Raw genomic sequence first — 25,587 nt, forward strand, 5'->3', positions numbered from 1 at the left:
CCAAATCATGGTTCTGTTTCAGTTTCCAATCCCAGATCATGGTTCAGGTTGACCTATCTGTTACCGGAGTCAAGGAAGAAGACGATGACAATGGCTAAAGAAGGGAACCTTATAACGGGAGGGACGTGTTGGGGCTATCATGGTCAGGGTTCACAATCCTGATACCGGATCAAGAAAAACCTCTCACTAGTGGTATCTCTGGATTCCATGAAAACCATCGATAAACCAATGAAATCCATACAAATGATATCAAGTTCTAAAATCCAGTTTGATATTTTTTTTAACTTGACTAGAAAACCAAGTGCATTGTGTTATCGATCAGGTTCGAAAAGTCGGTTTTCGTCGGTTTTGTAAACCCTGATCCTAGGACATGATTAGAGAAAATCTCCCACTGCCACAAAAAGATGAGCTTTTAGCTCATTCCAGAAAAGAAAAAAAAAGAGGCGAGTTTTTAGCTCAATCCACAAATAGCACAGTGAATCTTTTGGAAATATCTATAAATGGCAGGTAAATAGAACAATGTTAATGCTCACAATTAATGCATCATGAAATTGATTTCATTCTCGCATATGCTCAAATCACAGGAGCGTATAAATGCTAGCAAGATCAGTGTATGCTGGGAATGGAGTGTATAAATGCTTTTCTGGACTTGAGCAGAATAGCAGCATCAAACTTAGCAACTACATCAATGGGATTCTCACTACATTACTAAGATGCAGATTTCATATCTCGATAGAATCATAGCAGTTAATGACACGAGTCATCCACAGTTGTTCAACAGGTGCTGGGGTTGTATTTATATATGAACTGGAAGGAGAGTGTGCATCTTATCATTTCCTAGTCCTGTGCTTAGAGTTCATCCAAAGCTTGTCCTCAATCAAAGTCAGGATTCAGAGTGTTTGTTTCAATCAAAGTAAGGATTAGAACCGTGAACCATGGTAAGTCTCGTTCTATCTACCACTGTTCATCAGGTTTAAACTTATCTGAAGATTTATTCTGAAATTCTTATCAACTACGTTTCTTGCCTGACAAACTTTTGAATAGCAGAGCACTTGGATTGTATCAAAATATACCTTTGTGTTCTTGCTAGTGTTGGCCCTTCGATCAGTTCGGTCAGAAGCACTGAAACGGCCATCACACAATGTCTTGGACTTTAATGCCGCTGGGGATGGCAAGTCAGATGATACACAGGTAACAGAATAAGAATAAACCCAAAGATTCTGAATTACCAAGCTGGTTGCTTTACCTAAACTGCAGTGCTTCTTGGATTCATTACCTTTTCATGCATCTTCTCTGCCGAGAAGGCGTTTCTGGCGGCATGGGAACAGACTTGCAACGATGATGGCTGGCCGATCTTGATCATTCCTGGAGGAAGGACATTCTTGTTGAAGCAAGTTACATTCAGTGGTTCCTGCAAGTCACCAATAATGATACAGGTAATCTACATATTTAATGACCCTCAACTGGTCTGAGATATCACATAAGAAGCCTTTTTTAAGCCAACATAATATTTTGCTGTAGCATGAATTCTGAATTGACATCGTGCAGGTGGATGGTAACATTGTGGCACCAAACTACATTTGGACATCAGAACAGGACAACCTGATAACCTTCTACAGTGTCGATAACTTGACATTAGAAGGAAATGGACAGATTGATGGCAAAGGAGCCATCTGGTGGACTTGTTATACCCAAAAGGTAGACTTCAACAAATAACAGTACTTTCTTCATGTATTTCCTTGTAAGCAATCTCATGTCTTTTGTTCTGACAGAAATGCATCAATCGGCCTACGGTAAGTACACACTACACCTCCTTAAGCCTGTCTGAAACTAGTCATGTAGACACTGTTCTGTATGGGTTACTCATGCATGTATCTATGTATATCAGCTCCTGGCCTTTGCTCAGTGTAACAATCTATCAGTGAGGAATATACATCTGACGAATAGCCCAATCAAGCACATGATCTTGTTCAGGTGTAGCCAGGTACATGTGTACAATGTCTCCATAAATGCGCCAGGTGATAGCCCCAACACGGACGGCATAACCATGGCAATTTCTGACCATGTGTACATCTCCAATTGTTCTATCCAAAGTGGTAAAAACATCCTCTCATAGATATCGCCGTGCGTATTATTTGCATACCATCAACATAAACCACTGAAATGAATGGATGATAGCCTCAAATGTGTGTATGCACTAACATGGACAAGTGCAGGAGATGACTGCGTGTCAATGCTATCGCACACCACCGATGTTAACATCACTGACACCAGATGTGGGCCTGGTCACGGCATCAGGTACAATTTACAGATGCACAACCATGTATATGCAGGGTTGTGCTGGATAAGTACTGATCATATTCTTCTTAGCAACACATTGGACTAACTAGCTGATCATATCTAGCGTGGGAAGCCTTGGACAAAATGAAAAGGCACTGGTGGAACGAATTGTAGTATCGCACTGTAGCTTTTTTGGAACAATGAATGGTGTGAGGATCAAATCATGGCAGGTAAGAAAAAGCAGCGCATATTCATATTGCTCATATATGCAATATGCATGCATTTTTACTTGCATGCATATTACCATGTACACGTTTTCACTTTACACAATAGGAAATAGTAATTACCCCTAATATGTGAAGTTATTGGATGAAGGGTGGAAAGGGTCAAGCAACGGGGTTCATTTTTGAAAACCTCAACATGACAGCAGTGCAAAATCCTATTGTCATCGACCAGTTCTATTGTCCCCAGGGCAATTGTCCAGTAAAGGTGACTAAACTCACATCAAATTGATCACCCACTTGGTAAATTCATACCATAGAAAAAATAAGGATGAAATATACCTAACTCTGATTATGCTTGTAGGATGGTGGTGTGGCCATAACTGACGCGAGATTTATCAATATCCATGGGACATCCTCTGAGAAAGAGGCCATCAAGATATTATGCAGTCAAAGTGTGCATTGCCAAGGCATCTATCTCAGTAATATTAACCTCTCATGGGAAAACCATACCGCCCCAGCAAATGCTACTATTTTAAATGCACAGGGAACCATTGAGGGATGGGTGGTACCGAAAGTAGACTTTTCAAAGCCTTGACAGCTAATGCTCCACACTGCTATCATCTTTAGACATACTGCTAAGGAGCAGTACAATTCTTTCTTAGATGATGGCCTTGTAAACCACACTAAGTTTGATTACATTCATCTTTTGATTGTTCATGTTATCTCATATTCTCATGGTCTACAAACTCCTAATGTGTGTCGTATAAATAAGGTATTGATGGGTTGTGACTGGCATTTTACAATATCTCACATGACTCCGACTCAGAGCGGCCAAATACTGTGTACCGGTTGTCTGCAACATTGTCGTACGCGAAGTCCCTCAGGAACCTAGCAACGTGACATAATGAGTATGAATGAATTGCATCACCTTACATGTAAAAAACATCTCGAATAAAAAATTACAGAATCAGCCCGAACAAGACCACTGTAAAATGGATTAACAAATATCACTTGGCATGCCATGTCGCGTGCAAATTGAGGTGAGCGAGAAAGATAGCATACTTACAGAGGGACAACCTTGAGGAAAGTGGCTAGCTGAGGGAAAGGCAGGTTGAGATACTCCATTATCCTCAACACTGCTTCAGACTTGATGTAGGACCTGTGCAGCAAAATTTAGCACTTGAATTCAAATGTTGATCGATTACCACTGTGTTTTTTAACTCCTATACAAGTGTTTGAGAATGTAGTAGCTGGCTACCTGTCCTTCTCGACAAGAACAACACTGGAGATGTCATCAGGGGCTCGCCCTGACCTCTGCAGGAGCTTCCTCCCGGACTCGCTCTGCAGCGGAATATACCTGATGCTTCTGTTCGTCAGAAAATTAATCAGCTACTGAATGGCAGATTCTTTGCAATCAGTTGCACGATCACAAGCCAGAAACAAGGCCGGACCTGTTGGGATCATGCTCCCGCACGAACCGGACGCCGCCGTTGCAGAGGTTGCACACGCCTGCATCAAACACACAGAGATCAGTAGATGATTACATGCTACAGGCTACTGCCAAGAATCGATCTTGCTTGCGATCAACTGGCTCACAAATTTAATTTTTTTTCTAATCGCAAATTGCTGGAGATGTGGTACCAAGAAGCAAGTAATGGAAGAGACCGAGGAAGGGGAGGAGGGTTTCAGTACAGCACGCACCGTCGAAGAGCATGATGGGCCTGGTGTCGGCCGGCCGGAAGAACTCGGCGTCGGTGGCCTCCTTCACGGACTCCGCCCGCCCGCCGCCGGCCGCCGTCGCAGCCACCTGCAACTGCAAGCTCGGCCTCCGCCGCCGCTGCTGCTGCCCTCCGCCCGCTGCAGTTCGCAGCTGCGCCGGCGGCGGCGGCGGCAGCACGACGCGCCGGCGGTGGAGCGGCGGGCCGGAGAGCGAGCGGTAGCAGCAGACGACGGTCGCCATACTCCTCGCCTCAGCTCAGTTGAGTTGCTGCTGATGCGCTACGACCTGCAACTGGTGTGATGCCCAGTGCTCCGGTGAACTTTGGAGAGTTGCAGCCTCGTCAGACACCTGGTGCACCTCCTGCTACGTGGCACATCCAAGCAGCTGATAAATTGGCATGAAAAACTGGGATTTTTAACAAACCCTGACAGCAACTGCATGTTTTTACTACAGCAAGAGCTAGTGGTGTTTATTTTGTACCAAAATTTTGTATGCATAAACAAATTTTCATCAGGGCAGCAGCACTTGGTAGCATCACAAATGTTTGTAATTGTATCCAAACTCATCAGTACTAGCATCATCCAAAAATAAGACAATCACCCAAAAGGCACATCCAGTAAGGAAATCATAGCCGAAGAAATAAATGGAGATGGAGAAGTTGTCTCAATTGCAAACAGACTGAGTTTACACCCAAAACTCATCAGTACTGAGTTTACACACACGGCCATAAGAAAAACATAAGTTGAACAAGAAAGCATGCCATCTCTAATGCATGCAGTATTAAACAACAGAAACAAAACACACGGCGACGGTCATTCCTACTACTCAATCAGGCCTGCTCCTCAGCTTCGGCAGCTTCCCTCTCTTCCGCTGCGGCAGCCATCAGCTCGTCAAATTTCTCGCTCTTTCCTAAAACTATCTCAATCTGTATTAAACAAGCTCTAAATCAGTTCAGGTTTAGATTAAAAGAGCGTCAGAGAAAGAAATTACATATTAAGAACAGGCAATCTTCAACAAAAGAAAAAATGGCAACAAAAGTTTAACCTTAGCCTTTTGGAGCGGGCGAACTCTTGATTCATCGTTTATTTCCACTGTAGACGTTCTAATCTCTACACAGGCGAAGATGAAAAGAGAAAATTCAGTACAGAACAATGAATAATGTGGATGACTGGATGCCCGCAGCAGTAATGTGAAACAGATAATGAGAAAAAAGATAAACAGTACAATTCTGCAAGGAAATAATTTCTTACTCTTTTCAACGGCAAACCCGTTGTTCTTAAGAATCTCCGCAACGGTCACAACTGTTGCAATGGCTGCAAGCAAATCAAACAACCTGGTTAGTAGTACTGCCTACAGATAAATCAGCACTAATCTAAGCAGTAAACTATAAACATTCCTAAATACCTTCTGTTTTGAAGAACACAATAAACAGCTTTACTCAACCAAAAGCAAAAAATATAATGTAGAGTGCTGAAAGGGTGTCATGACTCATTACATATGTGGTTATTATGTAATCCCTCCGTTTGAGGTTATAAGATGTTTTGGTTTTCCCTAATTCATCTTTAAACTAATATGTATATATCGAGATTCATTAGTGCCCATATAAATCTTGGAAAAACCAAAACATCTTCTAACTAGTAACCTGAAACAGAGGTACTCCTACATATCTATGCTACAAAAGAAAAGAGCACCAGTTTAAGTCTTCAAAAACCAACTGCACACACTGTATCGTAAACTGGTATATCCCATGGCTCAAACATTAAGATTACTTTGAACGCAGACCCATATGGGAAAATGCTTGGCTTTAATAGATGACTAGATAGATTGGGATCCAAAATAAATATAAATCATGAAACATCAGAGCAATTGCACATCTAAACAGTAAACCCTTGCATCGTTGTCATTCTCTCACAATCCAAAAACTTGTAGATTGAATTAACTCACAACAGCCATTCCTATTACCCCAAAGCCCCCACGAATTTACGCCAAATCGAGGCCTAGGATGAAGAGTACGAGGGACGCACCCATCCCGAGAGCCGAGAGCTCGACATCGCCGTGCTGCTGCATGTACCTCTGCAAGACGAAACCACGAAACGGGGGGCAACCAATCAGTCAGTGGACAAACCGCGCAGCCAGATGGGCGGCGAGCCGGAGAGGAGGCAGGCCGAGACGAGGAGGAGACACTACCTTGGCGAGGTTGACATAGAAGAAGAGGGGCTTCTTCGTGTTGGACACCTGGATGCGGTTGCTGCTGCTCCCGGCCGCCCTCCTCACAGCCCCCTCACCCGCCGCCGCCCCGGCGGCGTCCCCCTCCACGGTGAGGTTCCTCACGCCCTCGGTGACCTCCTCCACCGCCATCGCTGCTGCTAGCTCCCCCCGCGCGCGCCGCGACCAGATCGGTGGTGGTGGCTTGTGCGGCTCGGCTTCTTCCTCCTCGGGTTACGCCGTACAGCCGGCAGGGAGACGAGAGATGCGTCGGGGGGAGGAGGAGGAGGAGGAGGAGCGGACAATGCGCGAGACCGGAGGGCTCCCGCCCCGGCCCGTTCGCTCGTCGTAACCCTACTGACACTGGGCTTTGTGGGCCTTGAATGGGCCGGCTACGGGTTCTTTCTTTTCGGCCCTTCGAGGCCCACGAGATGCAGCCGGTTGGGTCCGAAAAGGCTAATTAGTGCGTGCGCACGCGAACAGGTCCAATTTTTTTTTTGCTTTATGGTATAAAGTTTGTATATAAAATCTATATATGTAAATATTATTATGTATAAATATATACGAAGATTTCCATGTATTAAGTTTATATCTATAATATTTTATATATACAGAATATATGTATTTATTTGATTTTTGTAGGGAAGAGTTTGTATTTATAAAATTTATACGTATAAAGTGTTAAAGTTTATATGTATAAAGTTTATAGGCCTGTGTATATATACGTGTATATACGTGTACTATACACGCTTTAGACCGGCCTGCAGGATCAACGTCCCTCGTAAGAGCATTTGTTTGGCCTGTTTCGTTTGAGCGTAATCACACAGTACCGTCCGTCTCAAAGGTTTACCGGCATAACTTCAATAGTATAAATTTTGCATCTAAAATTTCACTGTTGCTATTGATTAAATGTTTGACTCTTTATTCTTCTATTAAATACGCGTACAATACATGGGGGGACTAGAGAGGGAGTGCGTGTATGGGATTTTTGACTTACGTGCATTCTTTTATGTTATCATCCAACATCAGTGACCGGATCGATAAAAAAAACTCCAAAATCAACTTAAAAAATTTAAAAATTTAAATTTTAGCTATATAAGTAAAAACAAAAGATAGGGGTGAATAATAAGAGCCAAATGGTTGAGAAGGCCAATTTGGACCCCCTAACCAAACACAAAATTTTATTGTAGCAGTGGTATTTATTATGGACTTGTTATTAACTTATTATTAGAGTACATAAATAAGACTATTCGTGTAAAAGTAGTTCTCATACCATGCGCTGTTGAATGATGCTATGAGCACCACGCAACATACCTCATAGTAGTGTGTTAATGACGTGTTGAGTTACTTGAGTAAGGGGTTTACTGGTTTCGTCCAAACCGTTTCCGGCTTTCCGCCATTCATGGCACCCACACTAATCTCTGCACCGTCTCATTCGTCTTGGCATTTCTAACACTCCAGTCTCAATGTGGTGGCTATATTTTCTCTAATGTCATCCAGATCATCAGTAATCCATATCAAATATATTGTTTTGTTACCTTTTGCTCTATCTGTTTTCAAGAGGCAGGTTCCCTTCATTGAGTTTATATGTAAAACACAGGACACTCTCACCATGTATTTTAAATAGTTATGGCTTCATGACTAATCACCTAAATCTAACTCTATGTTTTCGGCCAGGCATATGGGTGATTGTTTGGCTTATTTAGAAAAAATATCAAATGACATATTTATAAATAAAAAAATTTTGTAAATAAAAGTATTATATACGTGTTCTTAGCGATCTAAAGCCAACATTGGAAAAATAAATTATGTTATAAAAAATCCTAAAATTTACTTCAATTTTAAGGTTGAAAATTTAGCTTATAAGCATATGCAGAAGCAAAGGATGATGTTGTAAAAAGACTACAAGACACTTTTGTTCAGCCAAAACCATTTTTTATGTGCAAACTTGTGGATGGGGGTTTTATTGCCAAGGACTCAAACGGCCCGTTTGTGGTGCACAATTAGGACACATTATCCTCGTGGGTTCACCGTTCCATGCAAAAGCAAAACTGGTGTCATGCTTGCATGCTCTGAAGTTCACTTCGGATGCATGTCTGAGTCGGATTTTAATAATTTAATTGAAACATATGCTACAAATTTTGAACTTGCACTCTCCAGCCAACATTTGATATGTCGCCTATTGGCACCCTTGTTAGAGAGGTAAAATTTCTTCACTGTTGCAATTTTATTGAATTTAGGGTAATTAGTCGTTCCCGTGTTTGTAACCTAGCAGCCAATGAACTTGCTCACTTTGGTGCGAGCGGGGGTGATTGTTTGGCTTCGGTATATTTGCAAACAAAAAATAATTTATGAATATAATTTTTATATGCGTATTCTTAGCGATTTAAAAGTCAATACTGGAAATTAAACTTTGGTGAAAAATCTCAAAATCAACTCTAAATTTAAGATTAAAAATTTAAAATTTGGTATATAATTATAAGCACAAGTAAAAAGATGGGGTGGATCGTATAATGTTATAATGTTTTTTCTGCTGATTTCGATGTGCCCTGGTTTGACGGAATCACTGTATTTACCGAATAAAAGAAAAGAGGGTAAGCAACACGCTATATGCAACAATGAACCATGCAAAGGTGGGGATGATATTTTCTGTGCAATGTTTATGTGCTGGACCGCACCCCCTCAGAACCGGTGGCCATCTCGGCCCTCTTTCCTCTCCTCTGCCACGCTAGCTTATTAACGAAATTAAGCATACTCTAAAATGATCTATTAATCATTAACATATAATATATAGATAAAATTTCTGTATGGTCACTCTTAGCGCTCAAAATTACGAAACGAACCCTAATAAAAAAAACTATAAATCAACTCTAAATTTAATTTTTAAAAAATTTAAATTTTATATTATAAGCGTCAGTAAAAATGAAAAGACTGGAAAAGATTCGCTCTCTCTTTCTCAGCGACAAGTCAACAAGGCAAACTGATCGAACAGAGATTACTCATTCGCTGACGTCGCGCGTCGGCACATGGCGTTAACTTTTTCTCCTGTCCCGTTGTTGCATCCATTTTCTTTTTATTTGAAAGACACTATTAAAACACGGCTTCCTTGGCGCCTAAGCACGTACCTGCACTTTTTCTCCGGTCCATCGCTGTCGCGACCAGCTGAGTCGACGGCGAGCCAAAACAAAATCAAACGGGAAGCAGCGGCGAAGTTCAGAAAACGCGATGGATAGAGATGCGTGGGTTCAAGACAGCAATTCAGCACGCATGCCAATTTGCTCGAGGTCACTTCACTGTGTAATAAGCCAGTCAGTCGTCGCCGGTGCTGCTACTGTTACACCCATCTTAAAATATAGAATGCCCTGTTTAATCTGGGAAAGAAAAATTTTTGGGTGTCGCTTTGAACATTTTACCAGACGTTGGAAAGGGATTTTCGGACACAAATGAAAAAAAAACCATTTTCATAACTCGTTTGGAAACCGCGGGACAAATTTTTGAGTCTAATTAATACATCATTAGCACATATAGGGTACTGTAGCACTTACGGATAATTATGTACTAATTAGTCTCAAAAGATTCGTCTCACGATTCTCCCCTAGTTATGTAATTGGTTTTTTTATCTATGTTCAATGATCTATTTAGATGTCCAAAGATTTAATGTCATGTTTTTGAACTAAACGGGGCCTATGTCTATTCCAAAGATAATTATCTTCCTATTATTTAGCATCCACTATGGAAATATAAAATGAAATTATTTTTATATCGTTTAGTATCCACTATGAAAATATTAAAAGATTCCCTGGGTAAGTATATGATTGGGTTTAAATTCACTGTAATGATCGAAATCATATTAATCAATGCATAAATGTGTATATCACACAATAAAATTTAAATTCTCAAAATGATGATATTTTATAATGGGGAGTAGAGTATTACAAGCTAATAATACTATAAGTGGATCAGAGACTTTTTTCTAATTTCTTGCCATATCGGATGTTTAGACGTTAGTTAGAAGTATCAAGTATAGACTGATAGTAAAACTAATTGTATAAATAAAGGCTATTTCATTAGACAAATTTTTAAAACTTAATTAATCCATAATTAGCAAATATTTACTATAGCATCACATTCGATAATCATAGACTAATTAGACTCAATAGATTCGTCTCATGAAATAGTCCAGAGTATGAGGTGAGTTTTATTAATAGTATATATATTTAATATTTCTAATTAGTGTCTAAATATTCGATGTGACAGAGAATAAAAAAACATGGAAACAAATAGGTCTAAGAAGCTAATTGTTGCAGTCAAGTTGCAATAATACTGTATCTCTCGATCAGCATCACCAGTCAACGACGACTCGAGCGTATCCATCTCGTCGTCAACGCCGAATCGCTTTCTATATTCAGATTCACCTGGCGGTCGAGTACACGGTAACTATAGTTAATTAATTTACTGTTTGTAACCGCGGACGGAGGTAGTAACTAGTACTATCTACGTCCTAATTACTACATCAATTAAAATAATTTCATTTTTTAGTTATAGGATACTGCCTCTGTTTCATACGGTAAGATTTTCTAGCTTTATCTAAATTCTTCGATGAATGGATATATAATTATACATATTTCTAGATTTATTAGGATCTATATAAATCTAAGTAAAGCTCGAAAGTTTTGCATTGTGAAACGAATGGAGTATAATGGTTGACTCTTCGTTTTATTTTAATTTTTTTGTGATTAATTTTTTATTGTTATTATATGATAAAACATGAATAATAGTAATTTTTTAAAAAAATTCTATAAATTTTTAAATAAGACGGATGATGTTGGACATTAAAATCGAAAAATAAAGTTTTTATGGGACATGTATAATTGTTGTAGGAGCTGATAGAGCGCCAAAAATATAATTGGTTTTTATGTGCTTCAAATCAGATTTCTTTTACAAAGGTCACCAAAGGAGGGAAAGCCCCTAAAGTTTCAAATCAGATTTAGATTTGATTTCATTGATTTAGAATATTCCCAGCTATTTACGGTTCTGATACTGCCTAAGAATAGATATTATGTAGATATTATGCACCAGAGCAATCTGATTGCTTTTCTGAACTGATAAGATTTTCTTATTAACAACTTTCTGAACATCCCTTTTCTAAAAGGTAATATTGAACAGATATGTGCTCCTTACTATTAATTAATTTCTGAACAGCCTCTATATTATATTGAAGAAAATTATCTTGCCAGCTTAGTGAGGTTAGGAGGTATTTTTAAGAAGGTTGGAAACATCACTATAGCATGCAAAATGAAGTGAAAAATTAGCTCATGATTAATTAAGAATGACCCTATCTCAAAATATAATAATTTCTAGGTTATCTAGCAGGGGTTAAAGTTGAAAAGAAAATAATTGGTACCCTTAATAAACGAGGAATGAATGGATATGTGAGGATATATTATGGGAATAAAATGAGAATAATTTTAAATGAGAAGTGATTGATGAATTAAGTATTAATGTGAATTGCATCAGAAAGGCTAATATTTTTGGTATAATATTTAAATTGTAGAAATATTTATATTTTAAAATAAACAAAGTCTTAGTAAAAAATTTAAAAATAAATTAATAAAAAATTGAAGCAACTTTTTATATATTTTAAAAACAAAGCATTTAGGATAAGCATGCACGGAGAAACGAGGGGGCATTTAACTATTTGCTACTCTTGCGAGTTGCCTTAACATTTTACCACTCTTATGTGTACGCATGAGATTAATTGTACTTGTAAGAGTAACAAATGGTTAATTTTGCCAGAAACGAGCGGGAAGTTTGGTATCTGTCCAAAGCAACGCGGTCAAGATCAGCAGGAATGCAGGATGCCACTATAGCGAGCTGCAGCTGGGTGCTGGTATGCAGGGCCAAAAATATATTTGGGTATATGTTTCAAATCATATTTTGATTTGATTTCATTGCTTTTTTAGAATATTCCGAGCTATTTGTAATATTTACTATTATGATGTGCTACTATCTAGAATCTGATTGCTTTTCTGAACTGAAGGAGCTTTCCCATATTGATCACCTTCTTTTTCTGAAAAGGAATTTTCTGAACAGATACTAATTACTTTCTGTCTGAACAGCCTCTCTTTTAAAGGAATTTCTCAACAATGAGTTTCCTGGGGAAGTTAAGTACGGGTAAGTAGCGTGGGATTGTTCTTAATTCCTCATGGAACAATGGGAATGAATCTGATTCCATCCTGCTGATGATGTTGCAGTGGCAACTGGAGAGTTAGGATATATACATCAGAAAAGTAGGAGTAATAAGATAAAGAAGCATATAAAAGATTTTAATTTTAATTACCAGAAAATTGCTGTTCACTGACCAATACATCAGCTGGAGAATCAGCATTAGATTTTTAAGCTGATGCCACTCGTTAAAGCGACCGACCAAAATATACTATGTTCGTTTTAGGGGGGCTAAACTTTTTGGCCCCATGTCACATCGGATCCATGTCACATCGGATGTTTGGACACTAATTTGAAGTATTAAACATAGACTAGTAAAAAAACTAATTTTATAAATGAGTGGTAATCCATGAGACGAATTTTTTAAGCCTAATAAATCCATAATCAGAGCATGTTTACTGTAGCATCACATATACTAATTATGGATTAATTAGGCTCATTAGATTCATCTCGTGAATTAGTCCAAGATTATAGATGAATTTTATTAATAGTCTACGTTTACTATTTATAATAAGTGTTCAAATATTTGATGGGACAAGGACTAACAAACACCCCCTTAATTATTGGTTGTACAGCTAGGAAAAAAAAGGTAGTATATGTCACTGATTCGTAATGAACAGGTTATCATTTATCTGATGACTGATGGTGGCATGACGCCTTTCTGCTAGGTCTGAGTATTTGACCAGTCCATAATATAGGTGCTAATAGAATAATTAGCTGAAGAAAATAATAAATAAAATCCTACGAAGAAGTCGAGACGCAAGGTGAATATTGTTGTAGTGATGGCACCCCAGTGAAATACCTCGGTAATCTTAAAATACTGATGCAGTACGAGATACTCTCTCCGTCCACGTTTAACATCGTTGACGTGACCATTCGTTTTATTTAAAATATATTTATAATTATTAATTATTTTTATATTATTTTATTTATTGTTAAATATATTTTTATGTATATATCTTTATAAAAAATTTAAATAAAATGAAACGCGTATAAAAATATATTTTTTATCCTTAACCAGAGATATCATGACAGAGAAAAAGTATTGTTCACATGCGACTCTCACGACTCACGTAGACCGAGAATTAACCAAGTTGTACAAACTCCAAACAGGCAGGAAAGATTCGTTTTTTCTGACTATACAACGCCCACTGCTCGTGTATATTGTACATAAATACGAAGAAGGGTGCACTTTCCCAAAAATATCTAAATAGGGACCACTAGTCTAACGGTGGAAGTTGTGTTATCTCTAACTTTATCCGTATTAGCTATTTATAAACTTAAAAAAATCAACATATAAATACATTGTTTCTAATGCATTAGCCATAATACACTGGTTACCAATCTACTCTTCCTTTTGTCTCTCGTTTATAGAAGTTTAAGTAAAGGTTACCTCTTATACGAGAGGTGACTCATCTCTCCTCCATGCTTTCTTTTAAATCTATTCAACATATTAGGGCTGTGTGTTTAGATGTTTATCATACTTGCTCTTACGTGCCATCTAGGTAGCTTTAGGAAGCTAGAAGAGCTGGGGTTTAAATAAGTTTTCTAATTTATTTGTAGATTATGTAACTATAGATTTTTAGTTTCTCAATAAAAAAGACCATTTAAATCCCGTTGAAAAATGTACCAATAAAAAATACATTCTCTCCGAGAGAGATATTTTAGACTGTACGTTCTCCAGTACCACATTTTTTCTCTCGTTATGCATCAATTTTTTAGAACATTGATTATTAATTATTTAAAAATATTTTGTTTGAAAACACTATGACATCATGTACAGATAGATCTATTATATTCAACAGAAATTTATAGTCAAAGATAGATTTTGAAGACCTTACCTTTGTCCAGAAGACATAAATTATTAAATTAGAGGGGGCACATATTTCAAATAAGGTTGAAGCTAAAATAAGTAACAGTTTATCTTTAAATATTTGGACTGGTACAAGATGAATCATGTCAAATAAATCTATTTTACTAAGGGTATATTCTTCAAAAAGGATTTTAACCCATAAGAATAGAATAAGTAGAAGAATCTATGCACATATCAATCCGTAAGAATATTTTCAAAAGATCGTGGATGGAATTTTTCTATGCTTTCTCTCACAACTTGTAGGAAATACAAAAAATATTTGGTTTTTCAATACTTCATTTCTACGAACAAAATGACTTTTGTATGATACTTTTAAACTAGTATATCTTTATCTAATTTTTTGGGAAAATATGCTAAAACCTACATCATCAAACTACTCCCTCCGGTTTGACTCCATTTTGATGGGGGTTTTGCTATCATTTTAGACAAGACTAAAGCCAAACATTTAAAACTTTAGCTACCAATAACTTTAAAAATATTTACTTTGAAAACAATAAAACAACATGATAGATAAGCCTTGAACAGTACTTTCATAAAAATAATATATATATATATATATATATCATAATAAAAAACTATAGTCAAAATGAATTTTAAAGACCGTGTATGGTTTAAAATGATAAGTATTATCAGAGCAAGAATAATAGTAGGCTATAAGCCGACTAAATGCTGAGATGGAGGAGATATAAGAGAGAAAAGAGAAGCGATCTGTAAGAGTCTTACATGTACAATAGCATACTATAAGTTTATAAATATATTTTAAGAAAATGAAAGAAGAGAGAAAAATAGTGAGCTATAGATGTGTAGCCAGCTGCAACATAGACTTTAAGACACAACGTGTGTATGACAAATGAGACATAGTAGTATATATTTTGTAGATATCTATTGTATGAATTGAAGCCAATAGGTGGCTATACTTTTAAACTTGCTCTACGAGAACCAATAAACTTTATGAGAAAGACATATGAGTCCTGTATTAATTATAAAGAGCTAAGTACAATATAAATAGACTAAAACAAGACTAGAAAAGTCTTATAACCGGATTGGTGACTATATTGGTAGAGCATCCCCAACAGCTCATCCATCCTATCCTCCATCTTAGAAATAGAGGATGAAGAGTAAAAGTTGAGCTCCAGCGGAACATCTTTCCCATCATCTATTTTTAGAGGTCATCCATATTTGGGGAGAGAAACTCTATATTTAGATGTTCTCTCTCCAATCCTTCGAATAGATATGGAGGATACCATATATAGATGATCTGTTGGAATACAAATGAATATGAAAGATAAAAGTGTTTTATATGATCATCCAAATGAATATATGGATGAACAAATTTAGATAAGCTGTTGGGATGCTCTTAGCCTTGCTCTCACGCTGGAACCAGGACAATCTGCCACGAAGATATCAACCCAATTGTATAATTCTCCGGGCGACGTGCATAAACACAATCAATACCCACAGATTTATATTTACTAACTATAGCCAATATCGAGACTCCTGTCGTCTCCCGAACTAATCACTTTATTTTACACGTAATACAGTTCTTTTTGCCTTTTACGCGCATCCGTCGCAATATAGAAGGTGTGCTTTCTTCATCATTCTCAGGATAAAAGGCGTGTTTTTTTAAAAATAATATACAGAAAGTTGATCATCCTATTTAAACTAGATTTTTAATTTTATAATAGTTAATTTTATCATTTATATCATAAAATAACTATAAAAAGTTAGATATTTTTTCTTGTCATTGAACTTTAGCCCTTTATTTCAACCGACATATTTACCGCGAAATATAAAAAGTAAAAAAACCGCCGTAAGAATCTCAAAAAATAATATAAATATTAAAATTTAAATTTTGGTTTAGAAAAAAAAACCAAGGGTGTTCGATTTTTCTAAAACGGACTGTACCCAATCACCCCCACCGAAGGAGTAAAAAAATTCCCCATCGCCGTCCCGGGCCGGCGGTAAAAGAGATGCGGCGGGCGGTGGCTGCCATCCCGCGGTGAAACGTCGACGACGGTGCCGGTGTCTCCTCTTCTTCCCTCACCCCCTCCGCTGCCTTGGCTGCCTTGCACCGCAAGGAGAAGCCCGTCCCGCGCCGCAGCCGCACGCCTCCTTTGACCCGACGCGCGCCATATATGGCGACTCCGTAGCCCATCCGTTGCAAGCTCACACTGAACCACTCATCACTCGCCGCGAACAGCGCCGCCCCGCTCCATGGCCTTGTCGCCGTCCGCGGCGATGGCGGCGAGTGGGCGATACTACGACGACGGCGGCGGCGGCGGCGGCGGGGACGTGCCCTTGTTCTTCCTCCGCTCGGTATTTCTCCACGGGGTCGGCGCCGTGGTGCACCTTCTCGTGGCCGTCGCGGTCGCCGGGCGGATGGTGGTGTTGTGCTGGTTCCGCCGCGGCAAGGATGGGGAGGTGGGGGGAGGAGGAGGTGGAGGTGGGGGTGGGGGTGGGTTGAGGTGGTACGGGGTCGCGGCATCCGCGACGTGGTTTCTCGGGGTGTTCGGGCTCGTCCTTGCGGGGTACGTGGGGTACCTGGGCGGTGGTGGTGGTGCCGGGTGGTCGCGTGGCGCGGCGGTGGAGGAGGCGGACGCCGTGGCGCGCGCGGTGGCGTGGCTGCTGCTCGCGGCGTACCTGCAGTTCCAGTTCGGGCGGCGCCGCGAGGAGCGGTTCCCGGCGTCGCTGCGGCTCTGGTGGGCGCTCTTCCTGTTCATCTCCGTCTATGCCGTCGCCGTCCACGCCGTGATGAGTCTCGATGGGCTTCCCGTGCTCCCGCATTCGTGGGCGCTCGACGCCACCTCGGGCCTCGCGGCCGTGGTGCTGCTCCTCGCCGGGTTCCTCGGCAAGAGGGAGCTGGGCGGCTCTGCTGTCGAGGAGCCTCTGCTGAATGGTGCAAGTGAGACGGCCGGTGAGAACAACAGTAACAATTGCGACGCTGATGCGTCGATGTTCACCGGCGCCGGCTTCCTCAGCGTGCTGACTTTCTCGTGGATGGGACCCCTCCTCGCCGTCGGACACAGGAAGACCCTTGACCTCGACGACGTCCCGGGCCTCGACCCCGGCGACAGCGTCGCCGGTCTGCTCCCATCGTTCAAGTCCAACCTCGAGGCGCTCGCTGGCGACGACTCCGGCAGGAAGGTCACGGCGTTCAAGCTCACCAAGGCGCTGGTGCGCACCGTGTGGTGGCACGTCGCAGTGACCGCGTTCTACGCGCTGGTGTACAACGTCGCCACGTACGTCGGCCCATACCTCATTGACTCGCTCGTGCAATACCTCAACGGCGACGAGCGATACGCGAGTAAGGGGCAGCTCCTTGTCCTTGCCTTCATTGTCGCCAAGGTGTTTGAGTGTTTGTCGCAGAGGCACTGGTTCTTCCGGCTGCAGCAGGCCGGCATACGCGCGCGGTCAGTGCTCGTCGCCGTTGTCTACCAGAAGGGGCTCGTGCTGTCCAGCCAATCCAGGCAGAGCCGCACGAGCGGCGAGATGATCAACATCATCAGTGTGGATGCCGACCGTGTCGGTCTCTTCTCATGGTACATGCACGACCTCTGGTTGGTGCCACTCCAAGTGGGCATGGCATTGTTCATCCTGTACTCCACCCTTGGGCTTGCCTCGCTTGCTGCGCTTGGTGCCACCGTTGTCGTCATGCTTGCCAATGTTCCTCCAGGGCAAATGCAGGAAAAGTTCCAGCAGAAGCTGATGGACTGCAAGGACGTCAGGATGAAAGCAACATCGGAGATCCTGCGCAACATGAGGATTCTTAAACTGCAGGGGTGGGAGATGAAGTTCTTGTCCAAGATCATTGACCTGAGGAAGACAGAGACGAACTGGCTCAAGAAATATCTTTACACATCAACCATTGTTACCTTCGTGTTCTGGGGAGCCCCAACCTTTGTGGCAGTGGTGACCTTCATAGCTTGCATGCTCATGGGTATCCCACTGGAGTCAGGGAAGGTGCTATCTGCACTGGCCACATTCCGTGTGCTGCAAGAACCAATATACAATCTCCCCGACACGATATCAATGTTGATCCAGACCAAGGTGTCTCTTGACAGGATAGCATCCTTTTTATGCCTCGAGGAGTTGCCGACTAATGCAGTGGAGAAACTTCCAAATGGTAGCTCAGATGTTGCAATTGAGGTCAGAAATGGGTGCTTTTCCTGGGAGGCCTCGTCTGAAGTGCCAACATTGAAGGATCTGAACTTTCAGGCTCGACAAGGCATGCGTATTGCAGTCTGTGGGACTGTTGGCTCTGGAAAATCAAGTTTGCTGTCCTGCATTCTTGGTGAGATCCCAAAGCTATCAGGAGAGGTCAAGACTTGTGGGACGATGGCATATGTGAGCCAATCGGCATGGATACAGAGTGGTAAGATTCAGGACAATATACTGTTTGGCAAGCATATGGATAATGAGAAGTATGACAGGGTCCTCGAGTCTTGTTCACTGAAGAAAGACTTGGAAATCTTGCCATTCGGTGATCAAACTGTCATTGGAGAGAGAGGCATCAACCTTAGTGGTGGTCAGAAGCAAAGGATTCAGATAGCCCGTGCTCTGTATCAGGACGCAGATATCTATTTGTTTGATGACCCTTTCAGTGCAGTCGATGCTCATACAGGATCCCACTTGTTCAAGGTATGATATGTTCTTGTGTTGTCAATAGAAGATTATGAACATGTTGTTGAAGGTTTTTCCACCTTTTGTAGGAATGCTTGCTTGGGGCTTTGGCTTCAAAAACAGTTGTTTATGTCACTCATCAGATTGAATTCCTACCTGCTGCTGATCTTATTCTGGTAATGATTTGATCAGGAAATTCGTCATATATATTTATTGCCGTGAAATGTATGTATATGCCTCTCCTTCGCAGGTAATTGACTAGTTATAATGTAGGTCATGAAAGGTGGGAGAATAGCACAAGCAGGCAAATACGAAGAAATACTTGGATCAGGGGAAGAGTTCATGGAACTGGTTGGTGCTCATAAGGATGCTCTTGCAGCATTGGACACGATAGATGTCACAAATGTAGACAATGAGGCTTCCTCTTCTAGTAAGATAGCAAACATGTCCAGGTCAGCATCAGTTGAGAAGAAAGATAAACAGAATGGAAAAGAAGATGATGTCAGTGCTCAAAGTGGGCAGTTGGTGCAGGAAGAAGAAAGGGAGAAAGGAAGGGTGGGGTTTTGGGTCTATTGGAAGTACCTCACCTTAGCTTACAGGGGGGCTCTTGTACCATTCATCTTGCTGGCTCAAATGCTTTTCCAAGTACTTCAGATTGGTAGCAATTACTGGATGGCCTGGGCTGCTCCTGTGTCAAAGGACGTTGAGCCTCCAGTAAGCATGTCAACACTGATCTATGTCTATGTCATACTGGCTTTTGGAAGCTCACTGTGCATCCTCGTAAGAGCACTCATTCTTGTCACAGCTGCATACAAGACAGCAACTCTATTGTTCAACAAGATGCATATGTCTATATTCAGAGCTCCTATGTCATTCTTCGATTCCACTCCTAGTGGCCGCATTCTGAATAGAGTAAGTCATTCATTCTCACAAATATTCTAGGAAGCTTGGTTTATTTTCTGAGTTCATGCTAACAGATTTAAATTGTCTAGGCTTCAACTGATCAAAGCGAAGTGGACACCAACATTGCTTACCAGATGGGATCTGTTGCATTTTCCATCATACAACTTGTTGGAATTATTGCTGTGATGTCTCAGGTTGCATGGCAGGTTTTTGTTGTTTTTATTCCTGTAATTGCTGCCTGCTTCTGGTATCAGGTACTTTCTTGCCTTTTTTTCTTTGGCAAATGCACATATGAGTTCGTGCCATTTTAACTGCAAGATCAACACTTCTCATCATATTTACGATTTTGCAGCGCTACTACATTGATACAGCCAGGGAGTTGCAAAGACTTGTAGGGGTTTGCAAAGCTCCCATCATACAACATTTTGCAGAATCAATAACAGGATCAACAACTATCAGAAGTTTTGGCAAAGAAAACCAGTTCGTATCAACTAATAGCCATCTAATGGATGCATTTTCTAGACCGAAATTTTATAATGCTGCAGCAATGGAATGGCTTTGCTTCCGCCTGGATACGCTGTCATCCGTTACGTTTGCCTTCTCTTTGATATTCTTGGTCAATCTTCCGACTGGTCTCATCGATCCAGGTATGGTAACGGTATTTGTACTGTAGATGATTCCGATATGTGAGACCTTTTTCAATTGAGCTTGAGCTAATCTTGCATCTTATTTTCAGGAATTTCTGGTCTGGCAGTCACATACGGGCTTAATCTGAACATGCTGCAGGCATGGGTTGTATGGAGCATGTGCAATCTTGAGAACAAGATCATATCAGTAGAGAGAATTCTTCAATACATGAGCATTCCTGCAGAGCCCCCTCTTTCTGTACAAGACGATAAATTAACACAGGACTGGCCATCGAAAGGAGAAATTATGCTCAATAATCTCCACGTAATAGCTCTCTGTTATCTTATATGTTCCATTTTTATTTTTATTTTGTTTCTCTTTTCTGTGTTACTTTTTATTTCGAATAAGCTGCAACGTTTTCCAATATGTCAACAGGCTGAACAGGAGTTCAGCTTTAAGTGCAATGGAAATTTAGGCCCAGGCATTTATCAAATTCCAATACCTCTGAGATCGTATATATTTACTGAACATTTTGGTTTGATGCAGGTGAGATATGCTCCGCACTTACCCTTTGTTCTCAAGGGCCTCACTGTCACATTTCCTGGAGGCATGAAGACCGGTATTGTTGGAAGAACCGGCAGTGGTAAATCGACTCTCATTCAGGCCCTTTTCCGTATTGTAGACCCTTCCAATGGTCAGATACTCGTAGACAATATCGACATCTGCACAATTGGCCTACATGATCTGAGATCTAGGTTAAGTATTATCCCGCAAGAACCAACCATGTTCGAGGGGACTGTGAGAAGCAACCTCGATCCTCTTGGAGAGTACACCGACGGTCAAATCTGGGAGGTAGTTCCAATCTTCACGCGCTTCATCACATACAGTTTTTAGATTTGAAGTTATATTACTCATAAACATCTTGCTCTTCATTTTAGGCCTTGGATTGCTGTCAGCTGGGAGATGAAGTCCGGAGGAAGGAGCTGCAACTCGACTCACCAGGTCCGTCTGACATCTGTGTCTGAACTCCTTTCCTTTTCTTTCTGTTCAAAATCATGCAGTTCAAAGTCTATCTACTACTTTGGCCTAAAAACTGTACAAGTTTTACTCTACTTTGTATTCTTGTGAAGAATATTCTCCCTACTTGGCTTTGCAGTGATAGAGAACGGTGAGAACTGGAGCGTGGGTCAGCGTCAGCTGGTGTGCCTTGGGAGGGTGATCCTGAAACGGAGCAAGATCCTGGTGCTCGACGAGGCCACTGCCTCCGTCGACACCGCCACAGACAACTTGATCCAGAAAACACTAAGGCAGCAGTTCTCCGACGCGACGGTCATCACGATCGCGCACCGGATCACCTCTGTCCTCGACAGCGACATGGTCTTGCTCCTTGACAATGGTGAGTCTTCCAGTTCCAATCAAACCAATCACAAATTCACAATTGCCACACCAATCTCGATTTTTCTAACAATAATAATCTTCTCAAGTTCCAAGCCAATCACAATTGACACTAACCAATCTCGAATTATCTAATAGTCATAATCACAGTCGCCACTAACCAATTCCAATTTTCTCATATATATTCTGAGTTTGTCACGTATGTCTGACGAACGAACACGGCTCCAACGTTTTTGCAGGTGTGGCCGTGGAGCGCGACACGCCGACGAGGCTACTGGAGGACAAGGCGTCTCTCTTCTCCAAGCTCGTAGCGGAATACACGATGAGATCGACGCACACGTAGCAGAGATGGTCAGTGATCCTTTTGACACGTATGGCCGTTTGAGGCTAGCTGACACGTCGATAATGCCGAAAAATCACTCACTAGTGGATGAGATTTGAAGTACGAGTAGCGAGCTGGAAAGTACCCCCTAATGTTAGTGGTCATAATACAGATGTGCTATTTCGCACGATCTGAACTCTGAAGCTGATGGTCAAGAAGGGAAAGATATTGGTTAGAGGACAACTAGTGGAGTATTAAATTAGTGTATGTCTAAGAAAGTAGTAGTAAGCTGCTGATCTTATGGAAACAACCGAATCATGATCAGTGGCATCATAGGCAAGTTACTATTACATGAAAGGGAAGTAGAACTTACTAGAATTTTCGCGATAATACTGTAACCGATTGACGGGCAGAGACTGATGCCCGGTAACATGTTAATAATAATAATAATAATCTGAATAAAATAGTCAAGTGTTTGCGTGTAATCCTGATATGATGTACTACAGGCTCGTGCTTTCAACTCCCTCTTTATTTTCAGGATAGTTATATTTTGTGCTTTCTGTAATTCTGGGATGGTTATATTTTGTGCTTTCTGTAAATCTGCTGGTAATTTATTTGTGCATACTGTACAACGGTAGTTAAGTTGCCAAGCACACGGAATTTTGTTGCCAGACGGTGGATTTTGGCTGCTGCTATTCCTGAACGGGCAGAGTGACTTGAAAGTATACAGTTTGTTGGAACCAAGAATAGTAGGGTAGAAAAGCAATATATAATTTGTTGTTAGGCTGTGTTTAACCAGTTAATTCCAGTAGAGGCTCCTCTTGGTTTGCACATGTTGAGAGATACTCTGCAGCTTAAGCTTTCGATAAGTAAACGGTAAAAACACTAGCACTACTAAAATACAACAGTTTCAAGAGATACTCTGCAGCTTAAGCTTTCGATAAGTAAACGGTAAAAACACTAGCACTACTAAAATACAACAGTTTCAACAACAGCACTACAGCAGCAATGGCAGCCATCAGCGAAGAGGCAGACGACGAAGCGTAGGAGAAGAACAGCGAAGAAGCAGAAGAAACGGGAAAAAACGTCAACAACAACAAAGAACAACAGCAACATCGACGATGTCCCCTAACAATGGTCAGATCAGACGAACAATTCAATTCCTAGCACACAACCCTTGCCGCCGCCGCACTCTCCTAGCTCTTGGTGAAGTGGTGCTTCTTGCCCCCGCCGTCACCGCCCTTGCCGCCTCCGCCTCCTCCGCCGCCGCTCCTCTTGCCGGCGTGCGCCGTCGTGTTCTTGAGTATCTAGGATAGGATCGCCATGGATGAAAGGAGTGTGGTGAGTCGCCGCCATGAGAGAGAGGGGGAGCTCGAGCTCGAGGTGGAGGGGTTTACCTGGCGGAGGGTGTTGTTCTCGTTCTGGAGGGTGGAGACGCGCTGCTCGAGCTCGGCATTCCGGAGCTCGAGGTCCTTGGCCTTCGCCTCCAGCTCCGTCATGTACGCCTTCTTCCGCTCGCGCGCCTGCTGCGCCGACACGCGGTTCCGCAGCAGCCGCTTCAGCCGGTTCTGCTCCTTGTCGCCGGCGCTCCGCCCGCGCTTCCTCGCCGGCGGGGCCTGCTCCTGCCCGGCGCCGGCCGCTCCCCCCGCCCCCTGCTGCTTCCCGCCGCCCTCCTTGCCCTGCCGCTCGTCCGCCCCCGCCCCCGACGACGCCGACCCGCCCATCTCCGGCACCCGCCGTATCTCCTCGTCGCTCTCCACCCCTGCCCCCCAAACCAACCAACCCACTCACCCAATTTAGCAGCAAGCAACAATCCGAAGACGACGAACGCGCGGAGCGGAGACGTACCTCCTTCCTTGAGGTTGTTGGGGGCCGAGCTGGAGGACCGCTCGCTGCTCGACGGCAGCGAGCTCGTCGTGCTCGTCTTCGCCTGCTGCTTCTCCTGCTCCTGCTCCTGTGCCGCCATCCCCCTCCCCACTCCTCTCCAACAACCAGCAGATTACAGACTACAGATTACAGATCAAGATCTCCCCCACCAACCACCGCACCTCCTCCTCCTCCGCCGCCGCCGCGAGAACCCAAACAAAAAGCTCAAATCTCGGGGAGACAAGCGAGGACGAAGCGCCGGCGAGGACGAAGGGTGGGTGGGAGGGAGGGAGGGAGAAGAGGAGCAAGCAGCACAGATGCAGATCGGATGAGAAGGCGAGCGTGTGAGTGAGTTCTGTGTGCCGGATGGGGCTGGTCGGTGGGGGGGTTTTGGGGGGGAGGTGGGTGACGTGCGAGGGGAGGGGAGGGGGAGAGATCTGGACCGTGCGCGGCGGCTGCATCGGACGGCGGGCGCGCGGGCGGCGTGGCGCGACGCGGCACCATACACGCATCCGCCGCATCTGACGGTGACCTCGCTGGAAGCGTAGCGGCATCCCCATCCATCCGATTTTTCCGTAAAAGTGTACAACCAAACCACTTGCCCTTCTCGGACGGAACGGAGCTGTGTGCCACGTGACTACGGACTATTGCTTTCGTCGGTTCGCTTATGTTTACCTCATAAGCTAAAATTTAAAATCTCTCTTTTTTATATAGTTTATTTTATATTATTTATCAATAAATTATATAAAAGTTTTATCCTTACATTATTTTCAGTTACTACTAAACTGAAATTATGGGAGCCTGCCTGTTCACTACGCGGCGTGTAGAGACTGAGAAGGATTCACTGTTACTCCAGCAGCGTGCAGAGTAGAGACAAAAATGTTCTTAGAGATCGCATGGGACAAACAAATGGCTTTTTTTAATAAAAGAAGGCGACTGGCTCTCTGTCCTTTTCTTTTCTCCACCGTGTACCACTCAACAAGACAAGCCTAATATCTATGAGTACCATCCACCCGTACTATGCTCCCCGGTTCTTTCATGAGTGATAAACCGTGGTTGAAAATGTTGTTTACTAAGGGCACTGACAGAGCCAGAAGCTATCTTGGTTTCTATACTTAGGATATTGTTTTAAGAAAATATTTTACACAATATAATTTTTATATCTTGTTATCATATGATCCACTTGTCTCTCTCACGAGTAGTTTTGTTTTACGTAAAGATCTTGAGTCTTAATCTAGAATCAACTTTTTTTTATTTTTTGTCTCTCTTCGATAAATAATTTATCACATCAGCAAATTGCTTTACATGTCATACCAATAAATACAGA

General features: G+C 42.0%; 4 protein-coding genes and 1 pseudogene across 5 annotated transcripts; 1 reads left to right on the plus strand and 4 right to left on the minus strand.

The window, feature by feature from the left end:
• Positions 1–476: 476 nt before the first annotated feature.
• LOC121053865 lies at positions 477–2,338 on the minus strand (annotated as a pseudogene).
• A 685-nt stretch (positions 2,339–3,023) lies between these two features.
• LOC102708202 (DCC family protein At1g52590, chloroplastic) lies at positions 3,024–4,577 on the minus strand. 2 transcript variants are annotated; one of them, XM_040522104.1, is made up of 5 exons: positions 4,206–4,577; positions 3,956–4,013; positions 3,763–3,861; positions 3,571–3,663; positions 3,024–3,392 (listed from the first exon to the last, which is right to left on the minus strand). In XM_040522104.1, the coding sequence occupies exons 1-5, from the start codon at positions 4,462–4,464 to the stop codon at positions 3,302–3,304; spliced, it is 600 nt and encodes a 199-aa protein (XP_040378038.1). In that variant the 5' UTR covers positions 4,465–4,577; the 3' UTR covers positions 3,024–3,301. The 2 variants fall into 2 exon arrangements, with proteins under 2 accessions (XP_040378038.1, XP_040378036.1); XM_040522102.1 differs by having other exon boundaries at positions 3,025–3,392; positions 3,763–3,870.
• A 291-nt stretch (positions 4,578–4,868) lies between these two features.
• On the minus strand, positions 4,869–6,587 carry LOC102710628 (uncharacterized protein At2g34160-like). The gene is made up of 5 exons (XM_006643752.3): positions 6,412–6,587; positions 6,249–6,297; positions 5,475–5,537; positions 5,269–5,333; positions 4,869–5,149 (listed from the first exon to the last, which is right to left on the minus strand). Exons 1-5 carry the CDS (start codon positions 6,580–6,582, stop codon positions 5,054–5,056), a joined length of 444 nt encoding a protein of 147 aa, XP_006643815.1. The 5' UTR covers positions 6,583–6,587; the 3' UTR covers positions 4,869–5,053.
• A 10,003-nt stretch (positions 6,588–16,590) lies between these two features.
• On the plus strand, positions 16,591–22,865 carry LOC102708486 (ABC transporter C family member 3-like). Its single transcript, XM_015843773.2, has 10 exons — positions 16,591–19,165; positions 19,237–19,323; positions 19,421–20,059; positions 20,140–20,304; positions 20,403–20,697; positions 20,787–21,001; positions 21,224–21,529; positions 21,616–21,679; positions 21,834–22,073; positions 22,312–22,865. Exons 1-10 carry the CDS (start codon positions 16,742–16,744, stop codon positions 22,413–22,415), a joined length of 4,539 nt encoding a protein of 1,512 aa, XP_015699259.2. The 5' UTR covers positions 16,591–16,741; the 3' UTR covers positions 22,416–22,865.
• A 452-nt stretch (positions 22,866–23,317) lies between these two features.
• LOC121053863 (transcription factor HY5-like) lies at positions 23,318–24,590 on the minus strand. The gene is made up of 3 exons (XM_040522107.1): positions 24,243–24,590; positions 23,792–24,156; positions 23,318–23,701 (listed from the first exon to the last, which is right to left on the minus strand). The coding sequence occupies exons 1-3, from the start codon at positions 24,358–24,360 to the stop codon at positions 23,591–23,593; spliced, it is 594 nt and encodes a 197-aa protein (XP_040378041.1). The 5' UTR covers positions 24,361–24,590; the 3' UTR covers positions 23,318–23,590.
• Between the last annotated feature and the right edge of the window lie 997 nt (positions 24,591–25,587).

The sequence above is a fragment of the Oryza brachyantha genome, chromosome 1 (assembly GCF_000231095.2).
Source record: "Oryza brachyantha chromosome 1, ObraRS2, whole genome shotgun sequence".
NCBI classification, from domain to species: Eukaryota; Viridiplantae; Streptophyta; class Magnoliopsida; order Poales; family Poaceae; genus Oryza; species Oryza brachyantha.